The 17,402-nt window shown below is 41.4% G+C and overlaps 1 protein-coding gene across 1 annotated transcript; it reads left to right on the plus strand.

Moving 5' to 3' along the window:
* Positions 1-445: 445 nt before the first annotated feature.
* ipo7 (importin 7) lies at positions 446-16,335 on the plus strand. Its single transcript, XM_079164520.1, has 25 exons — positions 446-623; positions 2,668-2,749; positions 6,444-6,600; positions 6,719-6,877; positions 6,961-7,117; positions 7,618-7,707; positions 7,841-7,935; positions 8,026-8,110; positions 8,228-8,362; positions 8,555-8,654; positions 8,747-8,823; positions 8,919-9,035; positions 9,896-9,985; positions 10,118-10,283; positions 10,402-10,562; positions 10,964-11,092; positions 12,362-12,428; positions 12,558-12,683; positions 12,830-12,927; positions 13,040-13,135; positions 13,248-13,468; positions 13,702-13,913; positions 14,018-14,224; positions 14,331-14,447; positions 15,269-16,335. Exons 1-25 carry the CDS (start codon positions 540-542, stop codon positions 15,364-15,366), a joined length of 3,126 nt encoding a protein of 1,041 aa, XP_079020646.1. The 5' UTR covers positions 446-539; the 3' UTR covers positions 15,367-16,335.
* The last annotated feature ends 1,067 nt before the right edge of the window (positions 16,336-17,402 follow it).

A 17,402-nucleotide genomic window follows, 5' to 3' on the forward strand; every position in this document is an offset into this window, starting at 1 on the left:
GCTTCTCAATGGTGACAGAGGTCTACTGACAAAATGATGGACCTCACAACTAAGTATAATCTACCATACATTCTTATAGCTGAAGATCAAGTTATGTATTTTGGATTATTATCAGATGAGACATACAATTAAAATCTATCATATTTTTTTATAATATATAACTAATACTCTTCAGTTAAGTGCGTGAACACCTGTTGTGGCCGTTTCATTGTTTGAAGAATTAGTCAAAATATTTATTTCCTTTTTTTAAATGAGGACAACCAGCAGGGGGGTCACCTTCCCTGTGTCTTTAACGCACTGTACATAACATTGGGCAAGTTGTTCCAAAGTTACGCTGGGAACTACAATTCCCGAGGCTGTGCATTCGCCGCCGGATGTTCGTGTTGCACAAATTTGGCGCTGATCTATCCGGGTACTTTATTCACTGCTTCCTTTCGCGCCGGGTAACCGGAGAGCTGTGCGTCCATGTGCGCAGTGACTGGGAATTGATAGACGTCTGAAATATAACAAAAATCCGAGCCGTAAGCAGAGTTTTCGCCATGGATCCTGAGTCTTTAGTCGAGGCCCTTCGGGGCACGATGGACCCCAATCTACGGGAGGCCGCGGAGAGACAGTTGAACGAGGTAAAAGTTGAGATTAGCCGTTAGTGGTGATGGAGGTTGTGGCGCGGTCCTGGGCCGGGCCTCGGCCGTTCACAACATCAAGATGGTGCGATCACGCAGGCTCTGCTACTGCTACTGTGACAGACCAACGGCTACATTCCGCTACTCGACAAGTAGCGGTTATACTTCATATTATACCCTCGTTCCTATCAACAGCGTAGAGCCATTAGTATGAATTCAACAGTATTTTTTATTTCGATGACACTTATGTTTCAGTAACCAGCGTTAGCTTCATGGTGAGCCAGCTGTGTCGCTAATGCTAACCCAGCTAGCGCCTCTTGCTCCGCTGAGGAGATAATTATTAGCTCGTCACACACAGTTTTTTGGTATAGTTTTGACTAATTTCGGAGCTGACACGACACAAGAATACGATGACAGGTGTGATAAACAACAAGTGAAGCAACCTGAAACGTGGGGCATGTGCTAGTTAGCGTATTTAACAACAGGACACTGAGTCCTAGCCGTGTGGCTAATGTCGGCTAGCTAACTTAGCTTGTTGGGTGAGCTGCCATAGCTCCGCTACATAGCTGCTGCTCACGTGTCACTGTGACAAGCCCTGAAGTGATGACATTATTCAGCAACGCAATAACATTTCCACGAACCAACAATTTCGTTGTTGCTTACAGTAGCTACATTTAATTTCTGATCGGTGACTTTATAGCTACTTAATAAAATATATAAAAATAAGTTTTACGTTAGCAGAGTTCCACGTGAGCTACTGTTAACCGACTTAGCAACTCTGGTGAAAAAAAAGTTCTTCTCTCTCTGTCTCTCTCTCTCTCCAGTTATGTTTTCCTTTTTAGTATGTTGCTTATCGCTAAACTTTAGAGTGTTTATAACATTTGGTGTCGTCTGCAAGCTTATATAACGTTACTCTGTACAAATGAACTCTCAGACAGGTTCAATAGCTAAGATTGAGACTGGACTTGGTAACTTTGACTACAATTTAAACTATGGAGTCCTCTCTTGTTTGATACATAACGTTATGTATAGTACAATTAAAGTAGTAAATTAATAGTTTGCAAATTTACCATAAATGTATCAGTTAGTATGGACGTCCTAAATATAACAACTTAAAGCCTTCATGTCATGATGCTCACAGATTGTTTTATCACCTGTATTGATCATCAGTACATGCAGTCCTTGAATTGTTTGTTTTGAAGCCCAATTTTGAGAGACTACTTACAAATCACAGTACCATGATTAAGCCCCACTCTCTATCTGAGCTGTGTTAGTCACCGTGTGACATTTATCACAAACTGAGGCCTATTTCATGTTTTATATTCAAGTGATAATAATCCCGGCATAGCACATGTGTGGAGTGTGTTTTCCTTCCTCCATGTTTATTTTTGGCAGTGGCATTTGTCTTGGGCTGGGTTTTTTTTTTTTTACACCCACACATGCATTGATAGTAATGGCTCACTTGAATGGTGTAGCTTGGAGAGTATTCTTACATAGCTGGCTGGAGTTATTGGAGTTGTGTACAGAACAAAAAGTCATGTCTACTGGAGGAGGATGGAGTAAATCTGTCGGAGTGCATGTTTTCTAAATACAGCGCTTTGCTTAGTCATAACTCTGACTTTGTTTTTTCATGGAAAATGGCCAGATAAAAATTGAATAAGGCTTGACAACATGTTCATCTCATATTTATCACCTTTACATCTTCACAGGAACCAACCAATAGCAGCTTTAATTCTGTAAGGAGACAATAGCCCAGAACTATATGTGCTGTAAACCTTTTTTTTTTTTTTAATGTAAAAATGCAACAAAGCAAAACATTATTCATCAATTTCAAAATATTAAGCACTAGTGATTTTGCGACACCTGTAAGCTAAACATAATGTGTGCTGAGCTTGTCTAAAATACAACCTCCTGGCTTAATAACTCCAAGTAGGGTTCATATGAAACCTACTCCACACACCACTGTATGAACAATGTGATTCTTAATGTTGTTTTCAGCGTTTTATGACTGCTTTACATTCAGCTGTTCTCTCATGATTTTCAGGGTCACACCCAGGTCAACTTTGTGTCCACACTGCTGCGTGTCACCATGTCTGATCAGCTGGATTTGCCCGTCAGACAAGCAGGTGAGTCTAGACCGTGGCTTGAGAAAACAGTCCTGCAGCCTGTGAAAGATGATCTTCATATAAAACTAGATTGAGCATAAAATCCCCTCTGCATATCTTATTCATCTTAAGTGTTACAGTGCTCATTGATTTAGAGTTTCTATTGGAGTGAAAACAACGGACTTGTGCTCTGATTTGGCAGCACTGCGTTACCTCCTTCAGCGAGGGACCGTGATTTAAAAGACATTTATTTAAATGAAAGTCTTAAATATTGCAGTTTAAAATAAGGATTTAGTCCCTGCTATCTGCTGGTAGCTTAAGGAGTGGTACCAGCACTTCTTTACAGTCAACTGACTTGACTTGAAGCTGAGATGGAGATTGAAAACACAAACCGAGGGTTACGGTGCTGCCAGATAGGACCTGTTAAAAACACATCTTACAGGGAAAACGCCTAATTAATTAAAAGCTATTCTCCAAAACGGTCTAAAAGCAATTACACTGGTTTGCTAATGACATTTCAAGACATTTATCAGAGGGTTGAATGTTAAATAATGACCTTCATATGCTAGGACTTTGCAATTGTGACTGAGATTAAATCCCCAAATAAAAATCCAGAATTAGATTGAGATAGATTTTAAGACGTAGAAATAAATATTCGTGAAGCTGGATGAAAACTTCACCTTGTCGTCAATGCTCCAAACTATAAAGCGTGCATAATAACACTTGCTGAGGAAATTAAGTTGTCCTTTTCTATTTTCAGTGTTGTTGTTATGTGGGTTGCCACTCCGGCACTGTGTGATCTACCACTTTGCATCTGACTCCAATTTTGTCCGATTGCGTTATATGAGAAATAGACTAGATATTCTCCACGATCCCAAGTTAAACAGGTCACTTATATAATAGTTTCTGAAAAGATCATTTAGCCGTGTTACATGACTCCCACTTGTGTTTTTGTGTGGCTAAAGTGCCTCGCTGAAGAGCAGTGGACATGTGGAATTTGTTAAATATAGCTTGTTTTGCTTCAGTCAAATGCTGCTCTGTGAGGAAGGTGTCGAGGGAGGGAAACATACATGTCCAAAGTGAAACTCGTGACCAAAGTTGTTGCAGAAAGTACACAGATAGGATCTGAATCGTTGTGTGTCCACCTCAAGTATCTGTAGCTGTATCAGCAAATGAAGCCGATAAATAGCTGTGCTATGGTGCAATTAATTACTTTTCCATCTGTAGGAAAAATGTCTTGACAGTGTTTAAAGCAGAATAAAGGAGGAGTAGCTCCTCAGACTGCGCTGATGCTGCTCTGAATCAAATTAGCTGTCGGTAAATGAATTCAAGCTGACAGTATGGACTCTGTGAAGTTAGCGGAGGGATACCAAGAATGGCTGGAGGTTCCTTGAAGGATTCCTTTATGACTACGTCCGGTTTTCAAAAAAAGGTGGTACCAAGGGTATGTACGAACTGCATTTTATTTATTTATTTATTTATTTATATATATATATATATATATATATATATATATATATATATTATTCATTATTATATCAAAAGAAGTATAAAATATGTTGCCTGTATCCTTTTATGCATTATAAAGAAAATACCACGAAGTTGTGAGGTTAATGTCTATTTTCTTTGGTTTTTGTGTTGCTGGAAAATAAATAAGAATTCCTAGTGATGACCAATAATTTGAGTTGAAGACAGCTAACGTCATACAAACACTAAATCAAGAATCTGACTATCAATTATGAGATTTTCCATAGTAAAATTCACACATTTCTACTGTGAAATGGCTTCATTTCTGAACACTATAAAGACTCATTGTTTCTGACAATGGTTGATTTTTGTCTTCAGGACATCTCACTACTGTAGCTGTTTCATGGTAGAAATGTTGAAATTTGAATCTCTAAATTGATAGAAAAACTCTTGATCTTGTATGTAGTGAGAGATTTCTTTAACGCAAATGTGTGTCATCCAGAATAATTCATTTATTTCAATTTTCATTAAATTGTTATTTTCCAGCAACCAAACATTTAAGAATGACATTTCCCTCGTAATTTTGTGGTGTTTTTTTAAAATTAATTTATAAGAGGTACAGGTAAAATGTTTTATACTGCTTGTGAATATAGTTCACTTAATATTACCCTTGTTAACACCTTATTTTGAAAACCGGACAAAGTCACACAAGTAGCATTCTAACTTCACCAAGTCTGTTGCTAGCTGTCAGCTCCTTAGACTGTATAGAGTATTCTTTACAGTTTATGGTCAGCTGGATCTGGGCCAATTTAAGGCATTTACTATGAGCGTCTGTATATAGGTGAGGTACAACTTGAGTGTCAGCTGATTGGACTGTGGAGATGCATGCTGGCATTGTGCTCTGATCTCTGAGAAACATTTTAAGTAATAAGAGGAAACGCGCCTTTGTTTACTTGTGACAACAAATTGATTATATCGTTATTCTGAGATGACGACATTTTAAAAACGTGTTTGAATCATGTCCGTTTAGGGCTACATTGTCTTAACATATTGTTTTGGCACTTCGTCGATACACAAAGGTTGGATTGTTATGCGTGTAGCTCCTGTCTGGCGTGATGTTGGAAAGCAGGCCAACATTAAAAAAATGCTGTCACACTGCTACGATCATTTAATTTGATTGGCACGTACTACACATCTTCAGTGAATAGATGATCAAATGCTTTCATCAAAGTGGTTTTATAACAGGCAGCGTCATTTAATGTGGGTTTGAGTTGTTTTTGAATCCGTATTGGCAGCATGTCCAGTACATGGGGAGTTTTTGAGATCTCTGCTTCTGAAGTTTTTGCTGCCAAATGTGTGTTTTTGTTTTTTTTAAACCGATTTTAAGGTCATTTTAAGTAGTTAATTCACGAGAAACACAAATTGTTCAGATGATATATTAGAGAGTGGCTAGTCAGAATAGCTGAGTTTGATAAGCACCACTGTTATCATACCTGAAGTCGGTATTTCACCACATTTATATGCCCATTTTATTTTTGGTTTACTTTGTCCTTTTCTACCATATATTGGCCTCTCAGCAGTTTCATTCAGCCAGACATTTTCAAGAAGTAATTTTCCTCCTGTCCATGACTCTAATTTACACGACTGATTGTTCGTGGCTTTGCAGCGCTGGGTGATCGTGTAGTCTGGGGGTCATTAGCAGAGGGGAGGGGGGGTTTGTGCTCTGTCAGCATTGATAGGCTGGATTATGATTGCCTCGCTCGCGGTGTAGACGTTTGTGTCAGCAGTCTGACATTCGCCTCAGACGCCGCTCCCTGCGAGCCACAGAACTCACAGCGGGGCCCGCATTGTGGAAGTGAACCCGACTCCCAACCATGTGCCACATTCAGAACTACTGACCTGCAGATGGAAGAATTTATTTTTGCATTTACAGTCATGGTGATGTAAATGCAGTCAACATGATGGGTGCACATTTGGGAGTCGCGTGAGGTTGTGCACCACGTATGGTTTTTAAAATTCCATACATGGTGTCCAACCTTATCTGCAGCTGCTTTACGTCGGACTATCAATCACTTGTACTGGTGTATACAATAAGTTGCACATGAGCGACATTTAGCTCTCCATCCCTCCAATAAATTATATATATATATATATATATATATATATATATATATATATATATATATATATACACATATACATTTTGTACTGTTAAATAGCTGACCCTTGTGGCGGTCTCTCTGTCTAGGTGTGATTTACCTGAAGAACATGATAACCCAACACTGGAGTGACGGCGACGCTTCAGTCACAGAGACTCCTGCTGTCAACAACATCCCAGATGACGACCGGCTGTTCATTCGAGACAACATAGTGGAGGCCATCATCCACTCCCCCGAGCGCATCAGGTAACCACACTTGCACCCTGCAGGTTGAGTAGAGTGAGAGGAGCTCAGGAGATTTAGTTTTTCATCTAAGTTTGTCTAAATTAATCAATAAAAAAATGTCTTTATTTGAACTCGTCAGAGTCCAGTTGACGACATGTATCCACCACATGATCAAGCATGACTACCCTGGCAAGTGGACGACCATCGTGGACAAGATTGGCTTCTACCTGCAGTCGGACAACAGTGCAGGATGGCTGGGCATCTTGCTCTGCCTTTACCAGCTCGTCAAAAACTACGAGTAAGTCAGGGTTGTCAATCTAAACTTTATTTTGTATTATAGCACATGACATGGGGGGTTAACATTGTGCTATTGTGAAATAGATATAAGAAACCAGAAGAGCGTCAACCTCTCGTGGCTGCCATGCACATCTTCATGCCCATGCTGAAAGAACGCTTTATCCAGCTGCTCCCTGACCACTCCAGTGACTCTGTCCTCATACAAAAACAGATCTTCAAGATCCTCTATGCCCTCTTCCAGGTAATTTCACCGCTCATGGCATCTTCTTTTAAGGGGGGGGGGTTAATGAAGAAGAATAAAAACTTGTGTTTGTCTTTTTCTTTATAAAGATTTGTTTTAAAAAGCCTTTCAATAGTTTTTGCTCAACCAGTAGCTGCTATAACGTGGACGGTAAAGGTTTAGTCACGGCCCGGTGCTCATGTTATACCTTACAGTAGACGTTGACACTGTCATGTTGAACATCGGTCCTCTTTTGCTCCTGTGGTGTGGGCATGCTATCTGAAATCACACACTGGGCAGGCATTACGCCGCCGTTGTTTGGTTCAGTAGGGAAAAAGCAAAGTCGGCGTAACGGGGGATTTTATTTACATCAGTATTGCCTAATCTCTGTGTTTTGAAAAGCACTTCTTTTAATAAAATAAGTATTTTAGTCTTAAATCTGTGACCCCTTTTGGTGTGAATATATCTAAATGTAGATGTTCTAGATGTATCCTTAAAAACGGACTTGTTCATCTCCACAGTACAACCTCCCTCTGGAACTCATCAACAGGCAGAACCTGACGGAGTGGATGGAGATCCTGAAGACAGTAGTGGATAGAGATGTGCCTCCGGTAAGGAGACACAGTTCATTCATACTGCACCAATATTGCCAATTACTCCTTAAAAATGATTTGTTTGTCCAAGATGTAAACATTTGAGTTATCCACAAGCTGACTGTGCCAACGCTGTTTTTGGCTTGCGCAGGAGACGATGCAGGTAGATGAAGATGAGCGACCTGAGCTGCCGTGGTGGAAGTGTAAGAAGTGGGCCCTTCACATCATGGCTCGTCTGTTTGAGAGGTAAAAATCCATACGCTTTTCTCTTGCCTTTTTTTACTAAAAGACACAAACCTGTTTAACAGCGTTTGCTATATTAAACCATCTTTCCAGGTATGGAAGCCCAGGCAACACAACAAAAGAGTATGCAGAGTTTGCTGAACTTTTCCTAAAGGAATATGCAGTTCCTGCTCAACAGGTAAGAATTTCAGAGGACATAATGTAAGCAGCAGCTCTCCAGTCGGACTGAACAGTGCGTCTTTTGAAGTGCACCTCTCACGTGTGTAAGGAATGTCTTTGTACATCTGTCTACTAGGTGCTGCTGAAAGTCTTATACCAGTTCAAGGAAAAGCAATATGTGGCTCCCAGAGTACTCCAACAGACACTCAACTACATCAACCAGGGCATAGCACATGCTCTGACGTGGAGAAACCTCAAACCACACATCCAGGTACGCATAAAACATGTCTAAATAACCTTAAAATGACAACTCTTAGATGATAGCTCTGCGGTAACAGCACTGTAAGACTATCTTTTGATGGTCTAGTTGTAACCAGTAGAAGCATGAAGCTAAAGCGCTGCCAATATGTACCGTCTCAGCCAACATCACTCTCTGATTGTGACTCTTTATTGTGTTTTTCAGGGCATCATTCAGGATGTGGTCTTCCCCCTCATGTGTTACACAGACAGTGATGAGGAACTGTGGCAAGAGGATCCATACGAGTACATCCGCATGAAGTTTGGTAAGCAGAGAAAGTTGATGCCTGCAATTCACAAGTATTATTGTGTACTCGTGATGGCCGATCATTTATCCAATCTCTGCTGTCCCCCTTAGACGTATTTGAGGACTTCATCTCTCCAACGACAGCAGCCCAGACTCTCCTCTTCACTGCCTGCAACAAGAGGAAAGAGGTAAGTTGAATGTTTTTTGTTAATTCAGTTAGAAGAACTGTCCCTACAATTGATATTTATTGAGGCCTAACCTGGTATGCTCTTGCTGTGTTTAGGTGCTGCAAAAGACTATGGGCTTCTGCTACCAGATTCTCACTGATCCCGCCTCTGACCCCAGGAAAAAGGATGGTGCCCTCCACATGATTGGCTCTTTGGCTGAAATCCTTCTGAAGGTAAACGCCTCTCAGCCAGCTTGATAGCACCACCTCTTTGACTTTTCATCTTTTCTACACAGAGATTATAAGAGACCTTTGTTTCTGTTCAGAACAAAACAGGTTTTGAACATCTGAAACATTTTCACTGCACCTTGCTGTTTGTTTGTTTTTACCATGACAGCCCTCATGAGCATTCAGCTGGAAATTATGATTTAACAGGGGCAAGAGATTGTGCAGAAGTTGGTTTAGCTATGGGCATATAGAGAAAGCTGCATGGATAGATGGATGGTTACTTTATTCATCCCGCAAGGGGAAATTTGTTTGTTACAGCAGCAAAAAAATATACCTAAGCAATTAAAGTGACAGAGTAAAATATTAAAAATGCACAGTATATACAATGATGGTATTATTAACTGAGCTAAAATAATGAGTAGTGCAAAGATTGACCAAACTAACCTAACCAGTAGAGCAGGCTAAAAATAGACACCATAATGTGACTCATGCAAACTTCGTTTACGTTAGCTAGTAGCTCTGTTATTTGGCCCAGCAGGACAGGTAATGGTAACGGCAACGTTAACTAGCTCTTTTCCTGCCAATTTCAACTCGGGTTTGTTGATAATGTAGCATTCATTATCAGGGAAAAAACAGGGCGTGTCCCCTCAGGTTTGTTAGTGCTGCTAAGTATCCTCTGTGCCATGGTGCCAGTCAATGCATCCACTCCCAAACAAACTGAAACATGATACATGTTAACAGAAAGCATCAGGAAGAGGAATCAAGAGTCACAGCGGAATCTGACCATGAACAGATTCTCATCCCATCCCTAATCTGAACTGTTTCTAGAACGTATCCAACAAGTTTTTATTTATTTATCTCCACAGAAAAAGATTTATAAGGACCAGATGGAGTTCATGCTGCAGAATCACGTCTTCCCCCTGTTCCGCAGTGAACTGGGCTACATGAGAGCCAGAGTAAGTGATCATGCCCCAACAGGCAGACCTAAGACTTGGCATGACGGAATAACGGCTTTGAATTCACACAAACTTGTTTTGTTGTCTCAGTGCTTTGCTTTTGGTTTTTCCTTAACCTCTGTTTTCACACAGGCCTGCTGGGTGCTGCATTACTTCTGTGAGGTGAAGTTCAAAAGTGACCAGAACCTGCAGACCGCTCTTGAGCTGACCCGCCTCTGTCTAATCAATGACAATGAGATGCCGGTTAAGGTGGAGGCTGCTATTGCCCTGCAGGTTCTCATCAGCAACCAGGAGAAAGGTGAGCAAGTCATGTTCTACTGACTGCATTTCATACACAATCATTCTTCTATGAAGTTTGTGTAAGTTTGTAGTTTTCTTTGAGTGTCTGAATTAACTTGTGTGTTTTTATTCTTTAGCCAAAGAATACATCACCCCCTTTATCCGGCCAGTGATGCAGGCACTCCTGCACATCGTCAGGGAAACGGAAAACGATGACCTCACCAATGTCATACAGAAGATGATTTGTGAATACAGCGAGGAGGTGACTCCAATTGCAGTGGAGATGACGCAGCACTTGGTAAGTGCGAAGCAGTAAAAGACACTACATGTTAATGTTGTCATTTCACATAATGCCATCACTGGGTGCCTTAATACACTTCCCCTATGGCTGTAATGTATGAGAACTATCCTAGGAGAAAAACAAATGTTTAAAATGGCCAAGATGATACTCACCCACTGAGACAATAATCTGGTTTTCTCTGAAACTGTAATGTGCCTTACTGGCAACTACATATCCAAGTTACGGTACCTGGAATGTAATTGTCTCGACAAAATGCCAGAGAACATGTTTGCTTATCTTCTCGTGAGCCATCAGAAGTTTTGCCGTGTGAATGCACTGATTGCGGATGTTGGATGTTCCCCTCTCAGAAAGCGACTGCGGACACAATCATAATAGTCTCTGTGTTTGCTCTTTGTCAGGCTATGACGTTCAACCAGGTGATTCAGACAGGCCCTGATGAGGAGGGAGGAGATGACAAGGCGGTGACGGCCATGGGCATCCTCAACACCATTGACACATTGCTAAGTGTGGTGGAGGACCACAAAGAGGTGAGCAGCATAGCACTAAGCGTGCTGCCTACACACACACACACACACACACACACACACACACACACACACACACACACACACACACACACACACACTTCAGGCCGATCACTCATCGGTGCCACTTCCTCTGCAGAAGCAGCTCTGGTCTGCTGTAGAGTTCCTGCCAACACACTTCAGCCACCCACCAACTCCTGGGAACACGCTCTGTTCTCACTGTGTTCAAAGTGACTCAGACGCTGAGGCAGACGCTAGATATATCGCCACCATGTCTGATAAAACACAGGAGATCTTGTGCTCGAAGCCATTGGATTTGACCACGCATTAGTTTACACTGAGGATAATTAACTCCTTGACGGTTCAACAGTTTAGATTTCAGTGATACGTCGGTGTAGCTCGCTTCACTACAAAGAACTGGAATCACTTTTATTTGACCAATGAATTTACAGGAACATGTAACCTGTTCAATTGGACATTACAGGATTGAAACACCAGGTACATGAAAAACATTAATGGTGACGAGGTGCCTATCCTCGTTGCTTCTAATTAATTTGACTCAAAATGTAGCAATGCTGGTTGCTCGTTAATTGAATCATTTGGTTAAAATATGCTTTAAAACTGTTTTTTTTCTCTGTTTGAAGTGGTCGGTAGCATACTGTGTATGCATCAACATTAATTATGAGTTATTTTCAGACGTGTGTGTGTGTGTGTGTGTGTGTGTGTGTGTGTGTGTGTGTGTGTGTGTGTGTGTGTGTGTGTGTGTGTGTGTGTGTGTGTGTGTGTGTGTGTGTGTGTGTGTGTGTGTGTGTGTGTGTGTGTGTGTGTGTGGGGCACTGTCTAAGATGCTGAAATGCAGCGGAGGAGATCGATAGACGGTATCAGCAAAGCCAGGTCTTTTATATTATGTTGGCACAGGCTACATGTTTATTTATTCATTTATAAGCCTACTAATGAGAAAATTCATTTTTCTTGGATATTGCAGTAATTTGTTAGATTGTTTATTGTACTTTTTGTAGCAGTTTTCATTTTAATAATAAAAGGGAAATCCTTGAAGTCCAATTTTCTTTCCTCATCTCTTATTAGACACAAAGAGCAAATCTCCTCTCCCACCGCTCTTTTATTTTTAACTTGCGCTCGATGGCTGCAACAGAATGCTCCGTGTGTTTGTAGTAGAAGGAACATGCTGTTCTGTATTTGATGATGGCAGCTTCATCTTCTCTATTATGTTTAAGTCCTCATTGTCCTCATTTAACCCTCGTGCTGTTTCAGATCACCCAGCAGCTGGAGGGCATCTGTCTGCAGGTGATCGGCACTGTCTTGCAGCAACATGTACTGGGTAAGCAGGTCCATCCACATTCCACCAGCATGTTGCACTAAAACTATGTCTGCCTGCCTAAGAGACTATTGAAACACAGACTATATTTACCTACAGTGACTCAAGTGTCTTGACCTTTTCTTTTCCCAGAGTTCTACGAGGAGATCTTGTCCTTGGCTCACAGCCTGACCTGCCAGCAGGTGTCGGCACAGATGTGGCAGCTCCTTCCACTGGTGTATGAAGTCTTCCAGCAAGATGGATTTGACTACTTCACAGGTGTGTGTGTGTGGTTGGCTAAGAACCAGATGTTAAGTTGTAAAATAGAAAGGATCATTAGTACCGGATCCATACTCTGTAACGGCCAATTTTCAATATTATAATTTAGCTGTAAACTCAGCTGTGGGAAAATCTTTCTGTTTCAGATATGATGCCGCTTCTTCACAACTATGTCACAGTGGACACAGATACTCTCCTATCTGACACCAAATACCTGGAGATCATCTATAGCATGTGCAAGAAGGTACAATGAAGCAATTGATGATGCATTATGTAATGAACTGTGTTTCCAGCTAACTATTTGAGGTGATTGGTGTGTATTAGGAGGTTCACCTGAGTCTTGTCACTTCACTCAGGTGCTGACAGGTGATCCTGGCGAGGACCCAGAGTGCCATGCAGCCAAGCTACTGGAGGTGATCATTCTGCAGTGCAAAGGTCGAGGCATTGACCAGGTCAGTATCTAACAATTTTACACCTCAAACTAGTTAACTGTAAAGCTACAACCAGAAAAGTAAAGTAATAGCAGGTTTATCTTCGATAGAGCTCAATGGTCTGTTGTTGCAGGTTGTGCCGTTGTTTGTGGCTGCTGCGTTGGAGCGTTTGACGCGGGAGGTGAAGACCAGCGAGCTGAGGACTATGTGCCTGCAGGTGGCTATCGCCGCACTTTACTACAGCCCCCCTCTTCTCCTCAACACTCTGGAGAACCTACGCTTTCCAAACAACACGGAGCCTATCACTAACCACTTCATAACCCAGTGGCTCAAAGATGTGGACTGCTTCCTTGGGTAAGAGTTTCATGAGTATTTGAACTGTGCAAATAAGCACTAGAGTACACTCAGTCCTGACTGTTAAAACAGTTTCTAAATCGGCCAATAAATGTCTTGAGCCTGCTATTAATCATATTCAATGTCATACTATAGCTGCAACTACTGCTACCGTTAATCATAAATGTAGTAATACATTTCCCAACTGTTATCAAACATGCCACTAAGTTTTGTGTTCCCCTTGCGCCCCTCAGCCTCCATGACAGAAAGATGTGCATTCTTGGAATTTGTGCACTCATTGACCTCGAGCAGAGGCCTCTGGCTGTCAACCAGGTGGCCATCCAGCTTCTCCCAGCAGCCATCCTTCTGTTCAACGGCCTCAAGAGGGCGTATGCCTGTCGAGCAGAGCACGAGAATGACGAGGATGATGACGATGAAGATGGGGAGGACGACGACGACAACAACGGTAGGGCAATAGTGTTGATGTATTCAGTGTCTCATCAGTCAAGTTCAGTATTACTCTGCAAGGCGAGTGTATTAACGTGTTCCCTGAACTCTGAATGACTGCAGCGGAGCTGGGTAGTGACGAGGACGACATTGATGAAGAAGGCCAGGAGTACCTGGAGATGCTGGCGAAGCAGGCGGGAGAGGACGGAGACGACGAGGACTGGGAGGAGGATGACGCCGAGGAGACGGCACTTGAGGGCTACACTACAGCTGTAGATGATGAAGACAACCTAGTGGACGAGTATCAGATCTTCAAAGCCATACTACAGAGTAAGAGGACCACCTGCTGATGTGAAAGCTTGTGATAAGCAAAATGAGATTTAAATAGCTCTGTGACACAAGTATGGATCCCTAATCTTACTTTACTGTGACGCAGATATCCAGAGCCGTGACCCAGCATGGTACCAGGCACTAACACAGACCCTTGACGAGGATCAGGGCAAACACCTTCAGGACATTGGCACACTTGCAGACCAGAGACGGGCAGCACATGGTGAGCGCCTGCTGAGACTGCAATCCAAATTTCCAATTAAACTCTGATGCGGCACTTCAGTCTGACAATAAAGCAAACTGTTTTTTACATGCTACTATTTCCTGCTTTTTTTTTTTTTTTTTTATTGAGTTCTGTTGCTTTTCTTTTTTTTTTTTTAATTTTAAATGTTCTTATAAATGAAATTTCATCTAAACATTCACCTGGAGTAAAATAACTATAGTATTCATAGCCTTATACTATATTACACAATTACACTATACAGTCCAGCATGTTGCAATCAGCCACCTTTGTGCCTTTTTTATGGGCACTAAGATATGAATCTGGGATGATTATTTAAGAAATAGAATCGTAATAAATGTTTGTTAAAATCCAAGTTCAATTGTAAAATGCCAATACACTGTGGATCGTTCTGCCTGCATGGCTTTTGTTAACGCTTGTGGCCTAAAGTTTAGGAGCTGTCGATGAACCGCAGTGTCCAGTGTTTTGAGTGTGTTGTTCCCAATATCTCTCTCTCCTCATTCCTGTTATCTGTCTTGACGAATAATAAAGTCATAAAATGCCCCAAAACGCGTCGGATCACACTGTGTGGCACCTAGTCTCGTCTCCACATTCTGTTCCTGTGTTCTGTGGACAGGGAAGAGATTTAAAAGCCTTATTCACGTGGCAACATGTCGTCTGTCTTGGGCCGTCTGACTGTTTTTTTAAAATGGCCAACTTTTAGGGGTGGTCTAGCGCCAGCTGTGTACATGAGCGGTAAACAAGACTTCCCGTGAGGTCACATCTGTGATTTTTAAGCACTGTTGCTTGTTATCTTATTGCAGAATCCAAGATGATCGAGAAACACGGCGGGTACAAGTTCACAGCGCCAGTGGTGCCATCTACTTTCAACTTTGGAGGCACTGCTCCAGGAATGAATTGAGTCATCCGTTCTACTTTTTATTACTCTGTGACTGATTGTAGTGAAGTGAAAAAAAGCTTGTGTTGTTCCCTTAAGTAGTGGTTCCAGAACTGGTTCTTCTCAGTCATTCTTCAATCTGTCAAATGGGGGAAATAGCGCCAGAAGATGTGGGGAAGCAACTAAAATGCAACCAATGGCTGGGGAAAACAAACCAAGAACTTGAGCACGATGCAGGAGAAGAAGCTCTGAACAACGTTGTCTTCTGGAGCCCAATGTGGTGGGAATACCATGGCGGCAACTCTTTTGTTTTTTTTCCCACTTAAACAAATTTGGGGGATTAACAGTTAGAAATTGATGATGGGACTAAATATTTCATTATCACTGTTGTGGCCAAATGGCCGTAATAAGATTATACCTCTGGTAGTGGTGATATCTACATTATTTTCTGCATAAACAAACGCTCATGTTTATGTACATACAAGCCAAGGTTATTGATTTTTCAAGTAGCCTTGAAAAACCACCAGAGGCATTTGTAAGGTGTTAACAGCTGTATTCATATGTAGCATATTGGATACTTCATAGCACTATGTGATGCCTGATCTCTGTAAATTAATGACTAGCACTTTCATATTGTTCAGGTCTCCTAGCCTTCTGTATCAGACTGCAAATTTTTTAAATTGAAGACTATTTAAAGTGATAAACAGCTGTTACTTTGCAAGCGACTTCTGTAATGGCTGGTTGTCAAGCATCTGGTTACAGAGTGGATCAGTGAGCAACTCGGAAACTATTGATTTCAGGAAAAAAAGAGAATGCTCTTGGTGTTCAGTGTGGCTACAGGACATGTTTGTGAGCACTGACAGTACAATTGAATACATCATTGAAGCATGTACAATTGGACTTATCGTGAAGGTCTCAAGCTTTTGGTTGGTGTATGGATGAACCATCTATATATACAACAACATATTAAAAAAAAAAAAAAAAAAAAAAAAAGCTAAGGGATTCCATGACCCTGAGTGTTTCCTTATACAGGCTTATGTATTTTCCTACTTTATGAGTAACCGGTTACTATTTTCAGATGACTTTTTGTAAACACAAGCCTGGTTCCACGTAGCATCTCTGAAGCAAAGATATAATCAAAGGATCACAGTGACAACTTTATTCTAACGTTTCCGTCGCGTCAGACGAGCAGCCCGGTGAGTTGTCCAGCAACATGTAGAAAGACATAACGGGCACTGGACAGATATGACCGCTCTGCAATTTTAAGCAGTTTTACGGAGCCCATAATCCATGCGAAATAGGTCTTTTCTTTCAGAGAAAACACGTTATGTCTCTGTAGGAAAAGCACAGGTGTAAAAAAAAATAGCTGAATTAATTTACCTGCGCTGGGCCTGTTATGACTTACTGTCAGTTTACTGAAACGCAGGAATAGAAGAACGCAAACTAGGCTTTTGCTCCACTCAAACAATAGCCGCTGCCATGATGCCTTAAAGAGGATCTTTATTCCCTAAACTTGGGGCTCTGTATCGAGTCAAAGTATAGTTTTAAGACCCATTATTTCACTTGTGTTCTTATATTCTGTGTATTTCTAAAGTAATTGTGTTTGATCAGTTTACCATTTGGTGAGTCTCATATTGTAGAATAGACTAACACATTGCATAAAGAATTGGAGGAACACTGGTTGATAGAGACCTGCCAGCTCGTTTTTGCCCTGGGGCCCACTATGAGTTCAATATGGTTATATATTTCCAAAAAACTTAAGGGTCAAATACATTTTTGTCCCTCAAAATGATTTTACTAGACTAAGTTAGTAACTGAAGCTGTGAGATAAATGGAGCTGAATAAATGCTCATGTTCATTCGATATGTAAAACATTTTAAACATTTCACTCATTTTATATGAAATGCAATGCACCGAGTTACACAGTACGTGTCACTGTTAAAGGTTAATAACGGCCACGGAGACACCGCTGGGGGCGCTGTCGTGGATCCTACAGGGTTTTGTGCTGAGACGTGAAGGTGAAAGGTCAGCCTGTGTCACGTGGCAGCGGGCTGTCCCCA

The sequence above is a fragment of the Pholis gunnellus genome (assembly GCF_910591455.1).
Source record: "Pholis gunnellus genome assembly, chromosome: 1".
NCBI lineage: Eukaryota > Metazoa > Chordata > Actinopteri > Perciformes > Pholidae > Pholis > Pholis gunnellus.